Source organism: Spinacia oleracea, chromosome 5 (genome assembly GCF_020520425.1).
Source record: "Spinacia oleracea cultivar Varoflay chromosome 5, BTI_SOV_V1, whole genome shotgun sequence".
Classification (NCBI taxonomy): Eukaryota; Viridiplantae; Streptophyta; class Magnoliopsida; order Caryophyllales; family Amaranthaceae; genus Spinacia; species Spinacia oleracea.
Window position 1 is genome coordinate 25,583,525 of NC_079491.1, and position 21,295 is coordinate 25,604,819.

General features: G+C 37.4%; 1 protein-coding gene across 1 annotated transcript; it reads left to right on the plus strand.

The window, feature by feature from the left end:
* LOC110805574 (cationic peroxidase 1-like) lies at positions 1 to 2,191 on the plus strand. Its single transcript, XM_022011189.2, has 4 exons — positions 1 to 294; positions 970 to 1,161; positions 1,262 to 1,427; positions 1,699 to 2,191. The coding sequence occupies exons 1-4, from the start codon at positions 85 to 87 to the stop codon at positions 2,100 to 2,102; spliced, it is 972 nt and encodes a 323-aa protein (XP_021866881.2). The 5' UTR covers positions 1 to 84; the 3' UTR covers positions 2,103 to 2,191.
* Positions 2,192 to 21,295: the final 19,104 nt, after the last annotated feature.

Here is a 21,295-nt window from a genome sequence, read left to right on the forward strand (position 1 = left end):
TTAATTAGTGACTTTTTAATATCTTATTTCTTTTGCATCTCCACCATGTTTTTTCTTTAATCGATCTATTTATTGATTTCAACAATGGCTTCCTTTAGCTTATCATTTCTTCAGTGGTGCTTGATCTCTATACTTTTCAGATCAGCATTCTCTCAATTGAGCGAGAACTTCTATTCAGCATCATGCCCTAAGGCACACTCTATTATTAGCCATCATGTTAAAAATGCGATTAAGAAAGAGCCTCGCATGGGTGCATCAATGTTGAGACTTCAATTTCATGATTGTGGTGTTGGTGTAAGTCTAATATCATACAAGTTAATTTGTGTATAATGGCTTATTTGACGGTCAATCACCATACTACGCATATAGGTAAAACTGGAACAAATAATTGATCTCTTAATGCATCATCTATCATAATCTACGTATACTAATATTTTAAAACAAGAAATATTTCTTAGCATGATACCTTTGTCAACCCATTCTTTTTTTTCTTTTTTTTTTTTAACTTTTTTGTAGAAACCGCTTTATATGTTTGAAACCCAAAAGTTAATCACATGTAAGTTTTCCCACATTGGAGAAAGAGTAGAGAAAATATATACCAACTTATAAGATTAAAGAGTTATCAATAAAACCATCGGTTAGTTTTAATGTGGAACCTTCGTTGAGATTATAAGTGGTACCAAACTCTTCTCCTCCTTATCGAATCGATCACCTAGGGCCATTTCATATTTTTGAAATTTCACAGATATTGCACCTAATTTTATTTGTTAAAAACTAGTTACCTCCGTGATAACTCGTTCTTACCTTTAATAAAAAAAAAGAACCACTTACCTACTATTTTTTGATGGTATAAATAACTTGGTGTAAATCAATAATATTCGCGGAAAATCAATTACATTTTGCATAGTCGAAATTTTTTTAAAAAATTTTTTTTAGTTAAATTATACTATCTATTTGTTGAATAACTAGGGATGTGATGGATCAAATTTGCTGGACGACACGAAAAATTCAACAGGAGAGAAGTCAGCCTTATTGAATCTTAATTCGGCTAGGGGATTCGAAGTCATTGATAAGATCAAAAATCGACTTGAACAATCATGTCCTGGAGTCGTATCTTGTGCTGATATCTTAGCAATGGTTGGACGAGAATGTGTTTTCAGGGTATAATTTTTAATTACTCAATTAATCCTTAATTCAAAAGCACCAAATTGTTAAGCCATTTTGAATATAAATTTCCGTTTGTTTTAATTTTTGTTCCCAGCTTGGTGGTCCAAATTACACATTACCATTAGGGAGAAGAGATTCGACTGAATCACATAGATTATTGGCAGATGCCATGGTTCCTATCTTTCTTAAGGGTGTCGAAGCACAAATTGCAGCATTTCAATCGCTAGGCTTCAACAAAAATGAATTTGTAGCTTTAACAGGTATGTAGTATGTGAATAGCGACAAAGTTAACACGTGTAAAATAATAAGAAACGGAGGAAGTATAAGAAAAGAGTTACTCCCCATTACTCGTATATAGTACTCCCTTCGTTCAATAATAATATTTCAAATTCTACTTTCTAGGTTTTCGATCAATTCATATTTTTTTATCTTTTGTATCTCTAATTCCACAGTCTTAAAAGAATTTAGAAGATTCTTTTCAACTGTGAATATAGTCAAAATTTTGAATGTGTTGTGTTTTCTCGAGTATAGGCGCACATACGGTTGGCATGGCAAGATGCGAATCGTACAGACAACATATCTATGAGGATAAGAACATAGACCCGACCTTCGCGGCATCGTTGCAAGCAAACTGCCCTAAGGAAGGAGGGAATAACAACACAGCACCAATCGACAACAGAACTCCATTTGTGTTTGACAATATGTATTTTGTTAACTTGATGAAACAAAAAGGTCTTCTTGCCACAGATCAAGGACTATTTACCGGAAAGGGGGGACCCACGGACGCCATTGTAGCAAATTATAGTTCAAGTAAGGATAATTTCTTCAAGGAATTTGCTTCAGCAATAGTAAAGTTCGGACAATTGGGTGTTCTTACTGGTACCAAAGGGGAAATCAGAACTAATTGTCGAAAGGTCAATACTCCAAAGGCTTAAACCTTTATTTTGAATGTTCATTAAGATCTTGTTTAAACATGTATGATGCACGAGTTGAATAAAAAAGTAAAATGAAAAACATTTTTTTATACGTATGCTTGAAATTCCAATCAAATTTCATATTTATTGCTCAAGTAACAAAAATCTTACTCATTAGAATTCCAACGTAGTCGAAAATCATCTCTATATTAAAAAGACCCATCCAAGATTGAGTTCGCGGAACTTTTTTTTTCCAAATATGCCCCTTTCTTGGCATACTTATTACAATTGGTGTTATTCTTGTTCCTAAGCTTCCTATTATTGTTGTTGCTATGTTGTGCATTGTTGTTTGTGTTTCAGTGTTGTAGCCTCATTTTTTGTCTTTTTGGATTATGAAGAGACCCAAGTCAATTATTGAATTATTAAAGTATAAAACTTATAAATCCAAAGTCCCCTTCTACCCTGTTATATTTTTGTGAAAATCCTAATTAGTTTTACCATATCAAAATTATATTTGTGGATTTAATTTTATGTTTTCTAGCTATTAATTTCCAAAATGTTTCATTAATTAATTATGTTAAATTAATTTTATGTTTTCTTGCTATTAATTTCCAAAATTATTCATGTATTAGATGTACTTCGTACAATTTGACAGTTAAGAGATCACGTGCAATGCACGCATCCTGCCCTAGTATCATAAAAAGAGAGCTATTGTCGACAGTTCAACCATATACCTTGTACCATCTCCTCCTTTATAACTTTCCGCAAAACCTCATTAGAGACGGAAAGTTTCATAGCCGACAAAGCTTTAAGATCAATTCGTCATGGATTGGGGTTCTTTATCTTCCCTTCAAGGGCTTTGCGAACTTCATTTTGTACCAGCAAAACCTTCATCTTTAATTGCCAAAGGCCAAAGTTAATTGACCAATCAAACTTTCACTTTGTCTAATTTCATAATTGAAATAATATTCTATCAAGAAACACAAAACCTAATCCAAACACAACTTCATTTGCTCCGCTACCACCATTATGAATTAATGTCGTATTAATTCAATAAAGATTTTGATTTGTGATTATTTTAGGCAATAAATTAAGAACAATTAATACCAAAATAAGAACACCAAGATTTTATAGGTGTTCATCATCCAACATGAGTTACATCCACTTTTTTGGAGGGGGATTAATGCTTGTATATATTAATCACTTTAATTTTTGAGGGGGAAATTACAAGTAGAAATGTTGTGAGAATGTGTATATATGTTACTTTCTCTCTATAACTCTTTTGTATTTTGTGTTTCTCTCACTACAAAACTCACCACCAAATCGGAAAATAGGTCTACATGAGTTTAAATAGTACAAGGAATAGAATAGACGAGTGACGAGGATTAAGCCATGTAGCTCAAACAAAGCAACAAAAAGAATTCGTGTTAGCCCGTGTGTGCACACACGTGAATGCTTGTGCACAAAAACAAGTCCTATGTGTGCACACCCAAATGTCCCAAAGACAACGACATAATTAAACTTCTTGTGGGATTATACGTCCGCACAGTTCCCATCTTATGCGTGCGCACCCAAAACTAGTTGTAGACGCCTACATTTGGTCTCCGGCTAGAAGCGATAAGTTCGATGATGAAACAATACATCCACTTGCAAATGCATTCCTGATCAAGCAACGAACATTCTAAGCTCGACTGACTCATTAACCAAACCCAAAGTTTCTATTTATAGTAACTGCTATTTATAGTAGCTTCCTCCCTAAGTATTTGCTAAAAATAGTAAACCGTCAAAGATAGATTTTTGTCAAAAGAATTTTAATTGCATTCCAATTAAAAATCTAAAGCATAAAGGAATATTAGTTTCACTCCAATTAATTTCCTAGAAAAGATTGAAAAGCATTAGGGAATTCTAGTTGCATTTCAATTAAATTCCTAAAATCCTAAAAAATAGAAAAAAGGATTAAAATAGAGTTTTAGTTGACAACAATTGAAAATAAGGATTGAAACGTAAAAAGAGTTCCAATACGGCATGAAAACGAATTAAAACGATAAAGCGTATGAAAAAAGATTTATGCGCAAGAAATCTCTTGCGCACAGGGCCTAGCGCACTTAATCCCTCGCGCTAACATTCAGGCGCAACAATATTCTCACGTACCTGTCCTAATTCAACTCCAAAACAAACTCTGGAAGAAGTCTGGCGCTAACACCTGAGCACAAGACATTTCTCACGCCCAGGTGTTGTGCGCGAAAGATTTGTCGCGCCGACATGCTTTTCAACGTCCCTCAAATTATGGTAATTGCTATCTTTTACGGCACTTATTTCTTATAAATAGAGCCTAAATCAGCCGAGTAAAGAGCACCTACATTAATTCTCATACTACACCCAAGCTACAAGCCTAAACCTAAGTTCTCTATACGTTCTTATAGTCGTCCCGTACACCCGGTATTCTTCGAGTGTCGACGTAATTAACTCTTGTTAAGCACTTAAGCGGAACTCTGCCGATATAAACACTAAAAATAAGCCTGGATCCTGTCCAAGAGTCCAGTCAAGTCAGGGAACATTCGTTAAATAAAATGAAAGCGAGTAAAGCCAAGTGGTTAGTTTTCTAAGAACCGCAATATAGCCAAAAACTATATTTGAACGTGCCATAATCTTATTTATTGCTTTATCACCATTATTAATCTGTCGAATATAATCTGATTATTTATCACGCTATATAAGATATTCTTTGGAAAATAAGGATTATTTTTAGGTACCTTAAATCAATCTAAATCACCCTTTGACGACTGTTAGTTAATACTTGTGCATTAAAAGCAACTTAGATTAGTAATGTAGTGTAACGAATGTCCCGTCTTTGTTACATTGAACTAGTAAGGACCACTCATGGGCTAATGTGTGGCACTCTCTGTATTAGTAAATGTCTCCCGAACCCTCAATCTCTACTCCGTTGGATGTATGTTGAGCGATTCCCACATCAGGAATCACAAGGGAACCTAAGGCCGTTGTGGTCAAATACATTGGGCCTGGGTCTCACAAGCTTGTACTCACGTATCACAAAAATCTGGTTTTGTTAATTTTGTAAAACTGAATGGCGACTCCATAGACTAGTAAAAAGAGGCTAATTGCAAACAGTTAGTCTGATTTTACTTAATATTTCTTTCCACACATCCGTGAGGGAAGAAGTAAGTGTAGGGGTTTACAGTTAAATACATAACATGATAGAGGAATTAACCCCAAAGCAAGGAATCATGTATAAAGTACAGATTAAGCAATACTTACGTTCGTAGCATGTTTTCCCTAGTTCAACGAATCTTGAACACGAACAAGAACTCCAGATCTCGTTCCTCTACTTGGTTCACTGACACGTTCAAATCCGTCTTGAGATTGATGGCTTAGAAGTCACTAAAGATTGTTTGCTTTTGGGAAGAACATTTCTAACGGAGGCATAGAGAGAATTAGGGTTTCTCTATCCTTAGGTTAGAATCTAATTAGGGTTGTGTGGGAAAAAACTTGTGTGTTAGGTTATTAGAATAACATATTAAGTAAGTGTGCCAACCGACCAAGCCAAAGCCTAGCCGGCCAGCCACACTTACACACACACACACGGCCATGGGCCTGCACGATAGTGGGCCTTGGGCCGCGCCCTTGCCTTGCTGCGTAGAGCGCCTATTGCTATTTTGCTATGCGCGCACACATAAGCAGTGGCGTGGCCATGGGCTGCACTCCGTCTTGCGTATAAATTATCATCCGAAAATTTATTTATCGTGTCGTACGATTCGATCTAACATCGTACGATACGATTATTCGTTTCGCCTTGCTCATGAATATACGGAATACGATATACGATTCCGATCCAAGGTCATATCGTATAATTATGTTTTTTCGAACTATTTTCCCCAAAATATATTAAATGAATTTCCGATTCATTTAATCCGATGATCTGTTACATGCCAATGGTGTGATCTTATAGGTTTAGTCAAGAGTAAGCTGTGAGCCTAATTAGGATTAGAACTCACTGATGGGAAGCATTGCTCCAACCAGCTATTACGATCACTTGATCTCACTAAATTAATTGTTCGTAATTAATCTGAACCTTTGGTATTGGACCAATGCACCTTGGGTGAAGGACATATTTCCTTCAGTCTCCCACTTGTCATTCAGACAAGTGTACGTGCATTTCAATTCCTTTGTCTCTTGGTGTTACTTGCTGAACATAAGGTAAGATCCAAGCCATCCTTATTAGGCCCAGAAGTGTTTCTTGAATTATTGAGTTCAACCGTTAAACTGTTACAGAAGGTTAAGCCTTAACCATTCTGAGCACGGCCATGCATTTTCACAGTATCTAACTCTTCGAGAGGCCTTGTACAACAACAACACCATATCCTATCAAAGAAAGGAGGACAATCCCTTCTTGTAACTTATGAACAACTTACTTTGATTCATAGCTAGCCCAATAACTTCTTTTATAGTCTCCTTTACGGTGCGACGTTTAGAGAGCATCAAAGCAAACTAATTCTCAAACAAGAAGCCATAACTACTCGGAATTGAGGAATAGGTTCCAATCACCATTAATGAGAACTACTTATGACATGACTTTAATCTCTTAAAGTGTTCTCATGGTCAATCCGATACAAGATCCAATAAGTATCTATGCAAATGATTTCTGACATCCGGTCCATCTAGTTCAAGGAACTGAACTATACATCAACGTGCAATATAATCTTCATTAGTTATTGGTCGTCCAACCTTTCAATGACCTGAATTAGGGATCCTTTTGTGATTCAATATTCAAGTTCACTTATAGGTGTTCCTTTGTCAAAGAATCCATCTTGACATCCCATTTGAATGTTTTGAATCATTTGGACTTCATCATTTAATACTAAACCAAGATTAAATGAAATATGAAATATAATTTCATAAATGATAAATGTATAAACCAAATGCTTACCAATTTGTGGTCCTTGAACCCAAAATTAATACATTTAATGTTTTACAGATATGGGCCTTTCACCCAATACTTAAAACATTCATGGAACTCAAACTTGATTCCATTTCTGCATATGAGTGTTGTATCTCATTTGTTGCAGATGTTTAGTTTATCATTCTTTTCTATTCTTAGCATCCTTTCTATCGAAAGCCTTTCGATGTAAGATGAAAAGATCTTTGAATATGTTTATAGAATGATCTAGTCTTTCATTGATGTTAGAATGATTCTCATATTTAAAATAGAAAACCATCCAGATAGCAGACTTGTGATCAACCTGAGTTTATTGAAGAACTCCCACTAGAAACAATTTCGTTTCATTGCTTCTTAGGCAATAATGAATTCATTTCAATTATGCAGAATTGCAAACAATGCTTCCCTTTTGGAATACTCCTACCAGTTCACAGAGATATGGGAGATACATCTTTCAACTGAGAACTTGGAAAATAATCATTGATTCAGTTTCCCATAAATCACATATGGTTTAGAACCTATGTTACAACCCTTTAATCACAACGCCTAATCGCCCGTGTATGTTTCTTGTTTGCCTAACAACAAGATCTAACTTTTGTTTAGGCTATGCATATAGCATAAAAAACATTAGTTCATCTTCACTTCCTCTTTATCAAGTGCTCATCCTACATTGACAAATGTATTGGATGCTCTTGATATCATTCCAATGATCTTTGATCTAGATCAAGATAGATTGGTATAAACTCGTCATGATCCAATGTTTACGAGTTATCTTGGCGATCTATATATCACATCATACATGATTCATTGTAATGAAAAAACCATTCGCATTTTAAAATCTATCCATATAACTTTTAGCTTATTCTGTTTCAAGAGATACTGAATCTTGCTAAAATCTTAGTATTGCCTTGTGATATAAGGTGAATGTTCTTCTTCAAGTCCTTCATGTTTTAACTTTAGTAGTAACAACCTAACTTTACACTTAGTTATAACATTCATTACTTAGATTTACTCATATGGGTTAGGAGTCTCTTTTGAGTTTCTCAACTGTGTTTGATTTAGTAATTACTGTTACAGAATCCAAACAAAGCTTTAGATCTTATCCAATAGATCTTTAACCCAATATGTTCTTAGTTTCTCCATGGTTCTAATATTGACAAATACTTTCAAATCTATCCATTTAGAATTTGAATGTCATTTTCAATAGAGAGATATGTATCTCATATGTAGAACCAATAAACATGACTTAGCTCCCACTAAACTCCTCATCTATAAGATGATCCATATTTTCATAAATTTATGATTGCTCAATAGCCTTGTTTGAAAAATATGGTCCAATTCCCACTTGCATGCTTTAATCTACGAATAGATTTCTTAAGCTTGCTCTTTTATCTAGCATCCAAAACTTTTATATTGTGTAATGTACACAATTCCTTTCTACACGTCTAATTGAGGAAGGTGTTTTCGTTTTCTAATTGCCATATCGCCATATGCAATGATTGCTAGATCTATCCAAAATAGTTCAAGCATTCCGACTTGGTGAAAAAGATTTCAACATTATCAACGTCGTGAAGTTGTTTATAATCTTTAACCACCAATCTAGCTTTTCTTTTGTATACATATACAATGTCATCTTTGTATGTTCTGAAAACAGGTTTGCAACCAATGGGAGTTAACCCTTTATGCAAATCAACCAAATTATAGATTTGATTCTTTAAGATGACCATATTTCAGATATAATGGCCTCAAACCATTCTATGGATTCAAACCATTTAATGGACTCAAACCATTTTATATGGCCTTAAACCATTTTGCATGGCCTCAAATCATTTTGGGAATTTTTATTTCGTCGTAGCTAACCTGTAAGTCGTATGTTCTTGAAGCACTTCCAAAGTCTTCATAGTCTTCATTCCTTAAGATATCTATGTATCTATCTTGGTTGAATTCTATTCCTTATACGATTTACCTAGGTATTGAACATCAAACGTTAGTATCTAGAAAGACATTACTCAAGTCCTTTGAGTATTAGGATTCTCTTGAAGCCCTTCCAAAGTCCTCCTGAATCTTTTCCAAAGACTTCATGTGTGGAGCTCTTCCAAAGGCTCCTAAGTATCCTACATTTGTTTGTTTCTTGACTCGAAGTTCTTTTGAGGTCACTTCGAGGTCATTTTTCTCCCACTTGCCTTTTTGGGAATATGATGGTTTCCTAAAAGACATTATCTAGAGCAACAACCACGTGTTTCCAGATTTGTGGTAGAATCAATACCTTTTGTTTCTATGAGTTGCTCATAAAGAAACATATATCTATTTTTGAGTTTGTTTGATGTAAACACCAACTCCCACTGGGTTTGACAATCCTATATATATAAACTGAAAAGATGTACTGAACCAAAGTTCAATCCTTATGACATCTTATCCTTAGCTTTGACAACTTTGTTTAGTGTGATAGTCACTTGAGTGTGTAATTAGAAACTATATAGGTAGTCGTGATTATCATTAATCGAATAGATTCCGATTTCTCCATTTAGACATACCATATCTTCTGGAGCTTTGATTATTATAATTCCATATAAACAATCTTGATAATCATTCTTGGCTCATGAAAACATCATCTTGATCCAGTTTAATTAGATGTTCCAAATATCTTGCCAAGTTGATTTTATTCTTTGTGAATCGCATTTAAGCATTCAAGTATTTCACTTTGAGTAAATGTAGCCATATTTTCTCAAGTTCTTGGGAAATAGATAAGTCATAAAATTCATCTTTTTCCCATGAACGTAATCGTCTAGAACCTTCTAACAATAGTCCATTTCTATGTCATGTTCAACAAGTAAGACCCATGTGTCTCAAATTAGTCAACTTTGAAAAATCCATGCCATGGAATCATATAATGTTGTCTTGTTGATATGGTCGTATGACATCGCCAAAGATACGTGGAACACAAATCAAAACATTAGATTTGAACCTTCTGAAGTTTGATTGCTAAGATAATTTGTTTGTTTATTAATCAATTATATGACTCAACCCACAAATGACCATTTCATTCAAATAAACAATCAACGATTGTCTTTGTTTACTTTGAATATGAGTCTTTCTGTTGTCCAAACAGAAATTGTTTATAATGATTAATGGAACATAATGCCATTAAGTTCCAGCCTTGGACTTTAAAATAAACAAGATGACCCTACAGCTAATGTAGCACAACTTAGCTTCATTTCCTACTTGTAGGTCAATAACCAGACTTAGCTCCCGGAATTTGAGTTCTTGACTAAAGTTAGAACCTCAAGCGGTAATCTAATACCTTTGGAGTTTATTTTCTAAGTCATTTCTCTTTAACATAAACTTTTAGGTAGAAATAGAATATTTTGAATTCATTTCTTTTGTTACCGCTTCCTATCCTTTCTAGCACATTTCTTATAGTCCAAAAGATTTTACTCTTTGCTTGATCTTCTTACTTTGTTATGCCTACCAACTCCCTTTCTTTTATTCACTTTGAATGACCACATTCGATGAGTCTAGTACATTATTGAATCAAAAGAAAATTGGTTGTTAAGCATTGGTGATACATGAGCCTTTAACTCAATACTTCATTAATCCAAAACTACCCAGTATTTTGAATATATGAGGTCCAATTGGTCTACGATTCAAGTTTTAGCTTGAAAACAACCATGAAGATCACTATAAGAAAAATAGCATCCAAGATACGCTCTCAGTCTCCTTTCCTTAGAGAATTTCTCTCAAAATTAGCTACCAATCGATCGAGGAAATATCGACGTTCTATTATCCGAACGCAATAAAGTTGAAGATTTACAATTATATGCATTCCTCTACAAAATGAACTAGCAAAGAAAACATTTATCATAGTTTAATAACTTGAAATAAAAGCATTCATGCAATCATTAAAGCTATTAAACATTTCATTCATGCAATAAAACATGGTCCATTATGAATGAAACGAATCCAAGACCCCCAAAAGTCTTAAATCCTTAAGCATGCTTTGGCTTGTCTTAAATCTTTTAAGATTTTAGTTAAGCAAACCTATGCTAGTAATTCCACATTACTCTTGGTTGAAACCACAATCAACGTGCTCCTTTCGGATGCCTTACCACCTAAGTATACTAAAATAGCACCTCGCTTTGGCGGAAACCTACTATCTTAGGTCCTTAGATTTTTGTAAGTGCTTGATTTGGACGGCAATTTTTAAACTCAATATTCCTTGGACCTAGTTGTTTCTATGTTGGTTTGATTATTTAGTGAACTAAATCTTAATAAAACATACAAGCAACGCATTCATGCATAATATACATATACCATGGTATAAAAGCATAAATAATCTGGTGAACTAGTATGGCCCAAAACTTGGTCTTGAAGCATCCAATCTTCCCTTCACTTTGTTAGCTTGGCATCGTCTTGAACTCCATTCAAAAGCTAACTTAAAATTTTAAATAAACTAGAAGAACTTGAATTAATAATATAATTATTACATCAAAACTTCATGATACGCAACATTTAGAGATAAAACGGTACGAAGACCGTATTTAAGTATCTAGATTTTCCATACTAGTCACCTTCAATACCTGAAATACATAAAATAACATCTATGCATTCATCCATTCGTGTCCCAAAACGAATGGCCCAGGTAAAATATGCAAGTATTTACATGATTTATTAAAAAATCACGTTCATGTAAACCTGTCCTAAAAGATTAATCAATTTCGAATTATTAATCCTTAGAATTATTCTAATCAAAATTTATTTTAATTAAAATAATGGTACCCTACGAAAAATAATTAAAATAAATTATATTAAATAATTTCATTTAAACGGCTCCCACTTAAACCAATATTTAATTTAAACCTTATAATTTTAAATATTTAAACCTGTGGCCCGGCCTAAGTCAAATAAAATAAAATAATCAAAAGTCCACCGTTAGCCCCTTCGTGCAAAATTAAGCCCAAAGCCCAAAATTTGGGCCTTGAAATGGAACGAAGCAAAAAATGCACAATTTGATGCATCGCGGGCTAGGCTAGCTTGTGCCCAGCCCAATTGATGCGCAGTGCATCGCACCAACGCAACAACGCGAAGGCACAAGGCCCATCGCGCAGGCACGAAGCCCCTGCAGCAACGCATAAGCTTGCTCGCCCATGGTCGCTGCCTGCTTGCTCTCGCTACTCGCTGCGCTCGGCCATGAAGCATCGTACAAGGCGCGCTCCTACTCCATCGCTGCGCTCGGACCAGCGCGCGCTACAATGCGAGCTCGCTCGCTGGTGCAGCGCTGGCCAATGTATGTTGCTTGCTTCGAGCTCGCCCGAAGGCTTCGTCCAGCTATGTGCATTGCTACACGCCCATTGCTCGCAGCTTGCAGGCATCGCACAAGGCCAGCGCCCCTTTGGCCTACCTTCGTTTGCGTGCCTTGCCCTTTCGTCTCGCACAGACAGCAAGCCTTGCTTCTTGCAAGCGATTGCTCGTCCGATTATATTAAAAAAAAAATCAATTTTTAATATCTGAAACGAAAAATTGCCCGAAAATTATTTTTCATAATATTAACAAAATTAATTGTTTTTATTACGAAAAATAATATAATGTGTGATTTTATTAAGTTTCAAACAATCCAATTCGTGAATTTATAAATCTTGGCTAACATAAATCAAATTTAACTTGCGATGAAAATCAAAAAAAATTTGAATGATTTTGATAATCCAGTCCAAAACTTTAAATCGTTCTAAACATTTAAAAATTAGATTTTTATCAAATTTTGTTTAGGTGATATATTAAAATTAACGAATCCAATCAAAATTTTAATCCATGAATTTTTAAATTTTCCATTTAAACATGAAATCATATTCCCCTTCTCACCTAAATAAATTTTCGGATCTAACGAATTAATAAAATTAATTTTCGATCTAATATTCATTAAATTAGATCAAAGTAAAATTAGGGTTCATATTTAATATTCATGAAAAAACAAAGTACCATATGTTCATAATATACCAAAGAACAGTAGGAAAAATTTCAATCAATTCCGAGTTCATTAGGTAGAGCAATTAATTGAATTTTTTTCCAAATTTAATGATTTAATTCATTAATTAACAAAAACGCCCAAAAACTCGCACTTCGGGGCCTGTTTTTGAGATTCTGTTCTCCTAAGTTGACCTTAAAACACCGTTTTCAATCAGATTAGCGTCAGAAAAATTGAATTTCCGACATTTTATGAATTCATAATCACTTTCTACGACTTATCCAATAATCCAGAAATAATTCGAAAATTCACAAAAAAATCGACAATAATCACAAACATATAAACATGCTAATAAGTTCTTTGAATACATGTAGCTCATGATACCAATGTAGGGGTTTACAGTTAAATACATAACATGATAGCGGAATTAACCCCAAAGCCAGGAAGCATGCATAAAGTATAAATTAAGCAATACTTAAGTTTGTAGCGTGTTTTCCCTAGTTCAACGAATCACGAACACGAACAAGAACATCAGATGTCGTTCCTCTACTTGGTTAACCGACACGTTCAGATCCGTCTTGAGATTGATGGCTTAGAATTCACTCAAGATTGTTTGCTATTGGGAAGAACACTTCTAACGGAGGCACAGAGAGAATTAGGGTTTCTCTGTCCTTAGGTTAGAATCTGATTAGTGTTGTGTAGGGAAAAACTTGTGTGTTAGGTTATTAGAATAACCTATTAAGTAAGTGTGCCAACCGACAAAGCCAAAGCCTAGTTGGCCGGCCACACTTACACACACACACACACGGCCATGGCCTTGCACGACTGTGGGCCTTGGGCCGCGCCCTTGCCTTGCAGCGTGCAGTGCCTATTGTTGTTGTGCTATGCGCGCACACATAAGCAGTCGCGTGGCCATAGGCCAACGCTACTGTGTTGTTGCTTCCACGCACTCGCGCCCATGGTCCTCGAGTGCTTCGCGCACTCGGCTCATGGGCTGCACTCCGTCTTGCGTATAAATTATCGTCCGACATTTTATTCATCGTGTCGTGCGATACGATCTAACGTCGTACGATACGATTATTCATTTCGCCTAGCTCACGAATATACACAATACGATATACGATTCCGATCCAAGGTCATATCATATAATTATGTTTTTCTGAACTATTTTCCCGAAAAGCTATTAAATGAATTTCCGATTCATTTAATCTGATGATCTGTTACATGCCAATGGTGTGACCTTATAGGTTCAGTCCAAAGTAAGTTGTGAGCCTAATTAGGATTAGAACTCACTCATCGGAAGCATTGCTCCAGCCAGCTATTCCGACCATATCATCTCACTGAATTAATTGTTCGTAATTAATCTTAACCTTTGGTATTGGACCAATGCACCTTGGGTGAAGGACATATTTCCTTCAGTAAGAAAAGGTTATAAACCCTTCTTTTCCGACCCCCCTCACAGTGGCGACTCCACTGGGGAGTTTATTGAAATACTCGTGCAAGTACTAAGGGGATCTAGCCCAAGGGAAAAACCTACCGCTACGCTGCTTTTATTTCCTTATTAAGTTGGGACGGCCTGAAATTTCAATGTATACAAATAAACCGTACCGAACCGCTCTGAATTCTAGCTCCCGTGGCATGTTTCATCTCGGAAGTTGGGACTAAGGACACCTACTAGTCCCGAGGGTGCACGCGCGTCGGATGTTGTCCACTCGACAGTCCGCATTATAACACATCCACCAAAATCAAATCTCTTATGTCATAGGTCCATTCTCGATACGCGCCACTCCGGCGTTTATTGGATAGGGCTTGAAAAAATTTGTCATAAACCCGGCTACTTCGACAAAGAGCCTGTCTGGGCATTGGAGATCGATAGGTTTGATACCTTTTTGACACCCAAGCCTATTATTGAACATAGAGATTTACATAAAATTAAATACGCATATTTAAATTCCGCAAAATCATGGTCGTTGTTAGTTTCATGTAGAAATCATGTGTTATGTGTGAAACTAATTAACCAGACGCAAAGTTTAAGGTCAACGATATTATAAAAGTTAATAAAAATGATTAAAACGTAGAAAAATAAATAGTTAGCTGCGAATCGATTAAAAACAAAAATAATTTGCCTAAGGTCGGAACTGCGCGCAAAAATCTCTCACACCAGACCGATTAGCGCAATAGAGTTCTAGCGCACATTGCAGCGGAAGAACTCTTTTCGCGTATGGCATGTATATTCTAATGCATATAAACAAAGGTGAACCTTATAAGGGCGTGAAAAATTTGCCACGCCAGTAGGCCAGCGCAATATATCTCTTGCGCACAACGATGTGCGGGAAAATCTCTTTACGCACAGCGCCGCACGCGAAATGTTATTAACGCACACTTTAACTTTACCAAAATTAATTTTGTATGTTTACGAAGTAAAAAAAAATATGTTCATGCAATTAATTCAAACGACCGAAACACATTCGTGCTAAACGATACGCTGGTTTAGTTAAAAATGTCCACCAAAAAAAAATTCCAAATTCAAAATTGCGCCAAAGGCGCTTTTTTGGAATTAAGTTAATCAAACGAGTAATGAAATTGATCCAAATATCATTTACAAATTACCCCAAAAGTTAACATGCACAATTATACTTTCGTGTCGGAACGCTGAATGTTTGAGTGCACATACGCTCAAGCAAAGGGCCTGATTCAATAAAATATAAGCTACGGAGAAATTGGAATGACCAAAAAATTATAATGTACGAATAAGCAGAAAAAAGACCAGCAGGCGCAAGATTCCCCTTGCGCCCAACAGGCCGGCGTAATAGTATTCATGCGCCTAAAATCTAGGCGTGAGAATTCTGTTGCGCCCAAATATGATGCTCTTTTCGTGCTCTGACTTCCTAAAGCATACACAATAATTAAAATCGATTCGTAAGTCGCTATTAGCCTCTTAATAACACTAATGTGCAACCTAATACCGTCATGCTAACAAAATAATTTTAACATTCACGAAGCAAAGAAATAAAGGAAAAGTTTTCGAAAACATTTTCATAAAAGAAAGGATCCCTAGTCTAGACTAAGTTCTGCCCAAATACATAGGACCCGTTCTACTACTTGGCATTGTTCTGCAAACCAACGACTATCGCGTCTCGAACCCTTCACCCCAGTGCAAGAGTCAGCAACACCAATCTCAGTTCATCATTCTCCTTTTCCAGGGTCTCCAGTCTTCCAACCTCAATTTGATCCTACACCAACTATATTTATGTCGCTTGATGATGTGCAAGACCAGCTGGCAAAAATGGCTCTCGCCATGGAGCAGTTACGTTTGGAAAATCAATCCCTGGAAGCCCAACAAGTCCAAAATGAGCTAGATAACAAATAGAAGATCGAGAAAATGGTTCTTCAACATACCATGGGAAGGAAATACTTCTCACTCGATCCAAAACCCATTTGTGGAAAACTACTAAAAAAGTTCAATTCATTGGACTTACCAAAGTTTAAGGCAACGGATAACCCCCGGAACTACCTCTTAAACTTTGTAATTGCCATGAACCGCAAAGGCGTGGACAAGTCAATGTACTTACCCGCCTTCCCTATTTCCATGGAACCAACTCCATTTCGATGGTTTTACCACCAGGACCCCAAAACCTTCCCCACTTGGGAGGACTTTGTTAACATCTTCATCCAGCAATACTCGTCAAACATGGACTTCCAAGTAACCATGCGCGAGTTAGAAGTTCTTTCTCAAAAGAAGAATGAAGGTTTCATGACCTACTTCGCTCCATGGAGAGACCAGGCGGCCCAGCTAATCTAAAGACCTCCTGATCTGAGCTAGTCTAAAAGTTCATTGACAACTTGGAACCAGCATAAAAACAGCACGTTAGATATTTGAGATTGGATTCCTTCAAATGAATTTATGATGTAGGTATCAAGATAGAGGATGACCTCTTCAAAAATACCCAAGCTAACGCTGCTAAGCCTACATACGCGCCTAGAAATAACGCGTACTGAAAGGGTGAGTCTTCCCAAGCACAGGAAGTTCATGCCATTGAGGAAAATCTTCCTCGAAAGACCCCAAGATGGACCAGGGATAGAAAGTTTACCCCACTCGGGTCAACTCTTACTCAAGCCTATGAAAGGCTAGTCTCCCAAGGCAAAATGGCTCCAATTGGACCAGGGCGTTACCCCGCAACAAAGAATAGATTCTGGGTTGATGGCACCCACTGCAAATATCACAAGGGCAATGGTCATGACACTGAGGATTGCTGACACTTAAAGAACACAATCCAAGACATGATATAGGACGAAATAATCCCTCTACTCAACGCTAGCAAACCTAGCAACAACAAGAGTCCCTTAGGCTCTTGTCACATTTTCTTAGACTACCCTAAAAGCGCAACATTCGACCCCACGGACTACATAACGCCTCATGGAGAGCCTCTCGCCACATTGCCCACTTTAGGCATTTCTGGCAAAATATGTGGTATATGGGACGACGATGCTGAAGACGTTTATTTTTTTCAAAGTACAGGCGTAGACTAGGTCACTGAAACCTGGCACGTGGCATCGTTCTTCGCCCCTCCCTCGGAAGAAACCGAGGTAGCTAATCTAACCCGGTCTGAAAAGGTATACCGGCCAGACATCCAACCGCCTCCCGCGAATGATGTTCCCGTTCGACAAACTTCTGAAAACACACAGCCCACTACCGTAGCTGAAGTTATTGAAAATTCGGTCTTGAAGAAACTCAAAAGGACCAAAGCGGAAATCACCATTTGGGACTTCATGAGTACTTCGAAAGAGCACGTGAAAAGTTAATCCGCTGGTTGGATCAGATTTCGCTTCCCACTGACATCTCACTAGATTCATTGGTAAACCATATGCCTAGTGACATTGAAGAACGGGCTATAGTCTTTACTACGAAAGACTTACCCAAAGAAGGGAGTGCTCAGAACAATGCACTCTACCTAGTGGTCGGACGCAAAGGTCAAAACATCCCACTAGGACTCGTAGACAATGGATCGGCCGTAAATGTTTTCCATCTACTAACCATTCAATTCTTGGTATTTGATAGCAGTGATTTTCGGCTTTCAACCCAAGGTATACGAGCCTATGACAACTCTAAAAGACCAGTGCTTGGAAAAATCGATCTCACCATTTAAACTGGGACTTTAGCACGGACTACAGAATTTCAGATAGTGGAAATCAAACTGTGAGGGGGTCGAAAAAGCACGAGGCTAATGCGTGACCTCGTCCCTCGTGGGTGTGACGCTTCTTTTTGTCAAATCAAGTGTAATTGGATTTCCTGTGAGTTTACACCCAATTGACTAGTAATATAGGAGTCGCCATTCAGTTTTTAACGACAATGAGAAAAACTGACAAAACCCGGTTATCGTGACATAAAGGGAGTACAATTATGTTTGACCACGACGGCCGTAGGTTCCCTTGTGATCCCTGGTGGTGGGGATCGCTCAACGTACACCCGCAGGGTAGAGATTGAGGGTTCTGGGGACTGTAACTACCGAGAGGAGTACTCGCTCTTCGATAACTCCAGAGGCAGGATATCCTTACTAGCTCAGCATAAATAATTGAAGGGACATGCGTTAGCTATTAAACTGATTTGAGTTGATTTTAACAATATTCAACATATAGTACTAGATCGAGCGTGGTTATCTGATTTAGATTGTTTTAAGGGACCTAGCATGATAAGCCAATTTCCCAAAAATATCATATTTATTAGGCGTGATCGAACAATCAGATTTTATTTAGTTTAATAGTTCATAAAAGGGCGAGAAAAGCAATTAAACCATGGAAAAGGCACACATTACGACGCACCCTTGAGAGGTGCCTCACGGTTCTCAGAAAACTAACCACTTTGACTTTGCTATTTCTCCTTTTATTTAACGAATCTCAAATTATGGGACGGGATACGTTCTGTTCGATTTATGGATCGATTGCGACAGAACACGTGATCGGTTTTGCAGCGTGAGGCTTACGCTTAGGGGTTTAGAATCAATACTCAGAATAATAATTGTATGTTGTTCTTTTTTCACGTCGAACTTAGGGGTCTATTTATAGGAAAGAGTAGCGTAGAAAGATAGATTTTCAGGAATTTGAATACGAAACGGATGAGGAAAAGAATCCGTCCCAGGTATTTTCGGCGCTCAGCTCTTGGCGCCAAAGATTTCGGCGCCCAGGGCTGGGCGTTGAAAATAGGGTCTGGGCAGAATTCTTTGTCAGATTGGACTCTAGAGTACGGAGTCCATTAAGACACTTAATCCGAGTTATTTGGGCGTATTAACCTTGTGACGGAATGCGTCTGGGCCCGTTACGAACTCTAGGCTCGTTAGGATTTTAATTAATACGTGACTCTTATTTTCGAATCATATTAGGAATAGGATTCTCTCGTAATCTCTATCTCATTTAGGGTTTATGTTGGAGTGCAACACCTAATTCTGACAGGTTTCTATCTTTTATGACTTGCCACTTTTAACAACTACCCATTACGGCAGTTACTATTTTTAGCAGGTTTCCATAAATAGCAGGTTTCTATAAATAGTAGGTTTCAGATGAAATGAAAAGGGGAATTGAGATTCGTTATTTTATAGGAGATGCGTTGTCAAGTGGAGATTTATGTTTTCATCATCGAACCTTCCCTTTCGTGAATGGGGACAAAAGTAGGTGTCTACAGTTAGCCCCACTTTGACTGAGTCTTGGAGTAAGACGATGGTCAAAGTATTAGACGGAGTGCGTCGCACAAGCCGTGGTGACTTGTTTTGGCGAGGGTCTCACGAGCCCCCGAGTGATAACATTTGACTTAAGGGTCATCACTTGAAGTGTCGACATATCCCTCACGTGTCATTGGGATTTGTCAAAGGATAGTATAGAAACTTCCTCACTTTGTCATTGGAAGGATCTAAAGGTGCGCAGAAACTCCCTCACTTTGTCATTGGGAGTAGCTACAGATGTTTTCGAAATCAAAGCTATAAAGTGTAATTGGGCCTGGCCAAGCCCAACCACGAGGTAAAAATGTTTTTAAAGATTCTCATTTTCAGGGTTAGCTAAACGAGAAAACCCCCTTGTTTTTATGGGACATAAAACGAAGGAAAATCCAGCACATCGTTCTTTTTTGGAAAAAAACGGAAAACCAATCTTTGGAAAAAGGGAAAGCTACTCATATCGTTCTTTTTTGGAAAAACGGAAAACCAAAAGCTACTCACATCGTTCTTTTTTGGAAAAACGGAAAACCAAAAGCTACTCACATCGTTCTTTTTTGGAAAAATGGAAAACCAAAAGCTACTCACATCGTTCTTTTTGGAAAAACGGAAAACCAAAAGCTACTCACATCGTTCTTTTTGGAAAAACGGAAAACCAAAAGCTACTCACATCGTTTTTGGGAAAAACGGAAAACCAAAAAAAGTTATCGCTGCAGCGACTAAGGACCTGCGCGGTTAGTGACGTAGACCCCGCCGGCTAAAGATGGCGAGCCTGTCCGCTAAGGGTGGACACCCCGTCCGATAGAAGTGGACGAATCTGTTTTTGAAATTTGTTTGTGCTTTTTTGAAAATAAGGACCTACGCGGTTTGTGACGTAAACCCCGCCGGCTAAAGATGGCGAGCCACTTTCATTTGTTTTTTGAAGATTCTATTTTTCGAAAACTGAGGACCTGCGCGGCTAGTGATGCAGACCCCGCCCGCTGAGGGTGGGCGAGCCCTGTCCGCTGAGGGTGGACGTCCCTGAATTCGTTTTTTCGATTTGGGAACTCGCGTGGTTCGTGACGCGATCTTGCCAACTGAAGATGGGCAAGTTCCTATTTTTTTGTTCTTTGTGATTTCTTTTGAGAATTTCTTTTTATTCATTCTTGTAGGAGCGAATTCTTTCGAGGGATGCTCGGATTTAGTTGTAACCTGAATGTGGGTTGGCAACGTGCTTAGACGGACCATTGTCTTGTGGTCATCTTCCTTCATGGTTTTGAGCTAGTCCTTACGGCTCAATTTTGCCACTACCTGGGTCCTTGATTGGGGGACCATGTATAAGTATCAACGGCGACCTTTGTCTTGAGGTTGTAAACCGGTTCTTTTTCTTTTGAGATTATCCAAACACGGGACTTTGTACAGCGTAGTCTGGGAATATTGTTTTAACTTTGCATACTTTTTTTTTGAAATATATATTTTCTTTCGAGCCCCCAAGCATTCATGCTTGACGGTCATTTCTTGTCAAAGAGGTTCCTTGGGGATACGCATTTTGTAATGTCCTTGATCGTGTTTTGGGATCGTGCTCGTAAGTGCGAGCGATTTTTATAGTGGTATGCTATTC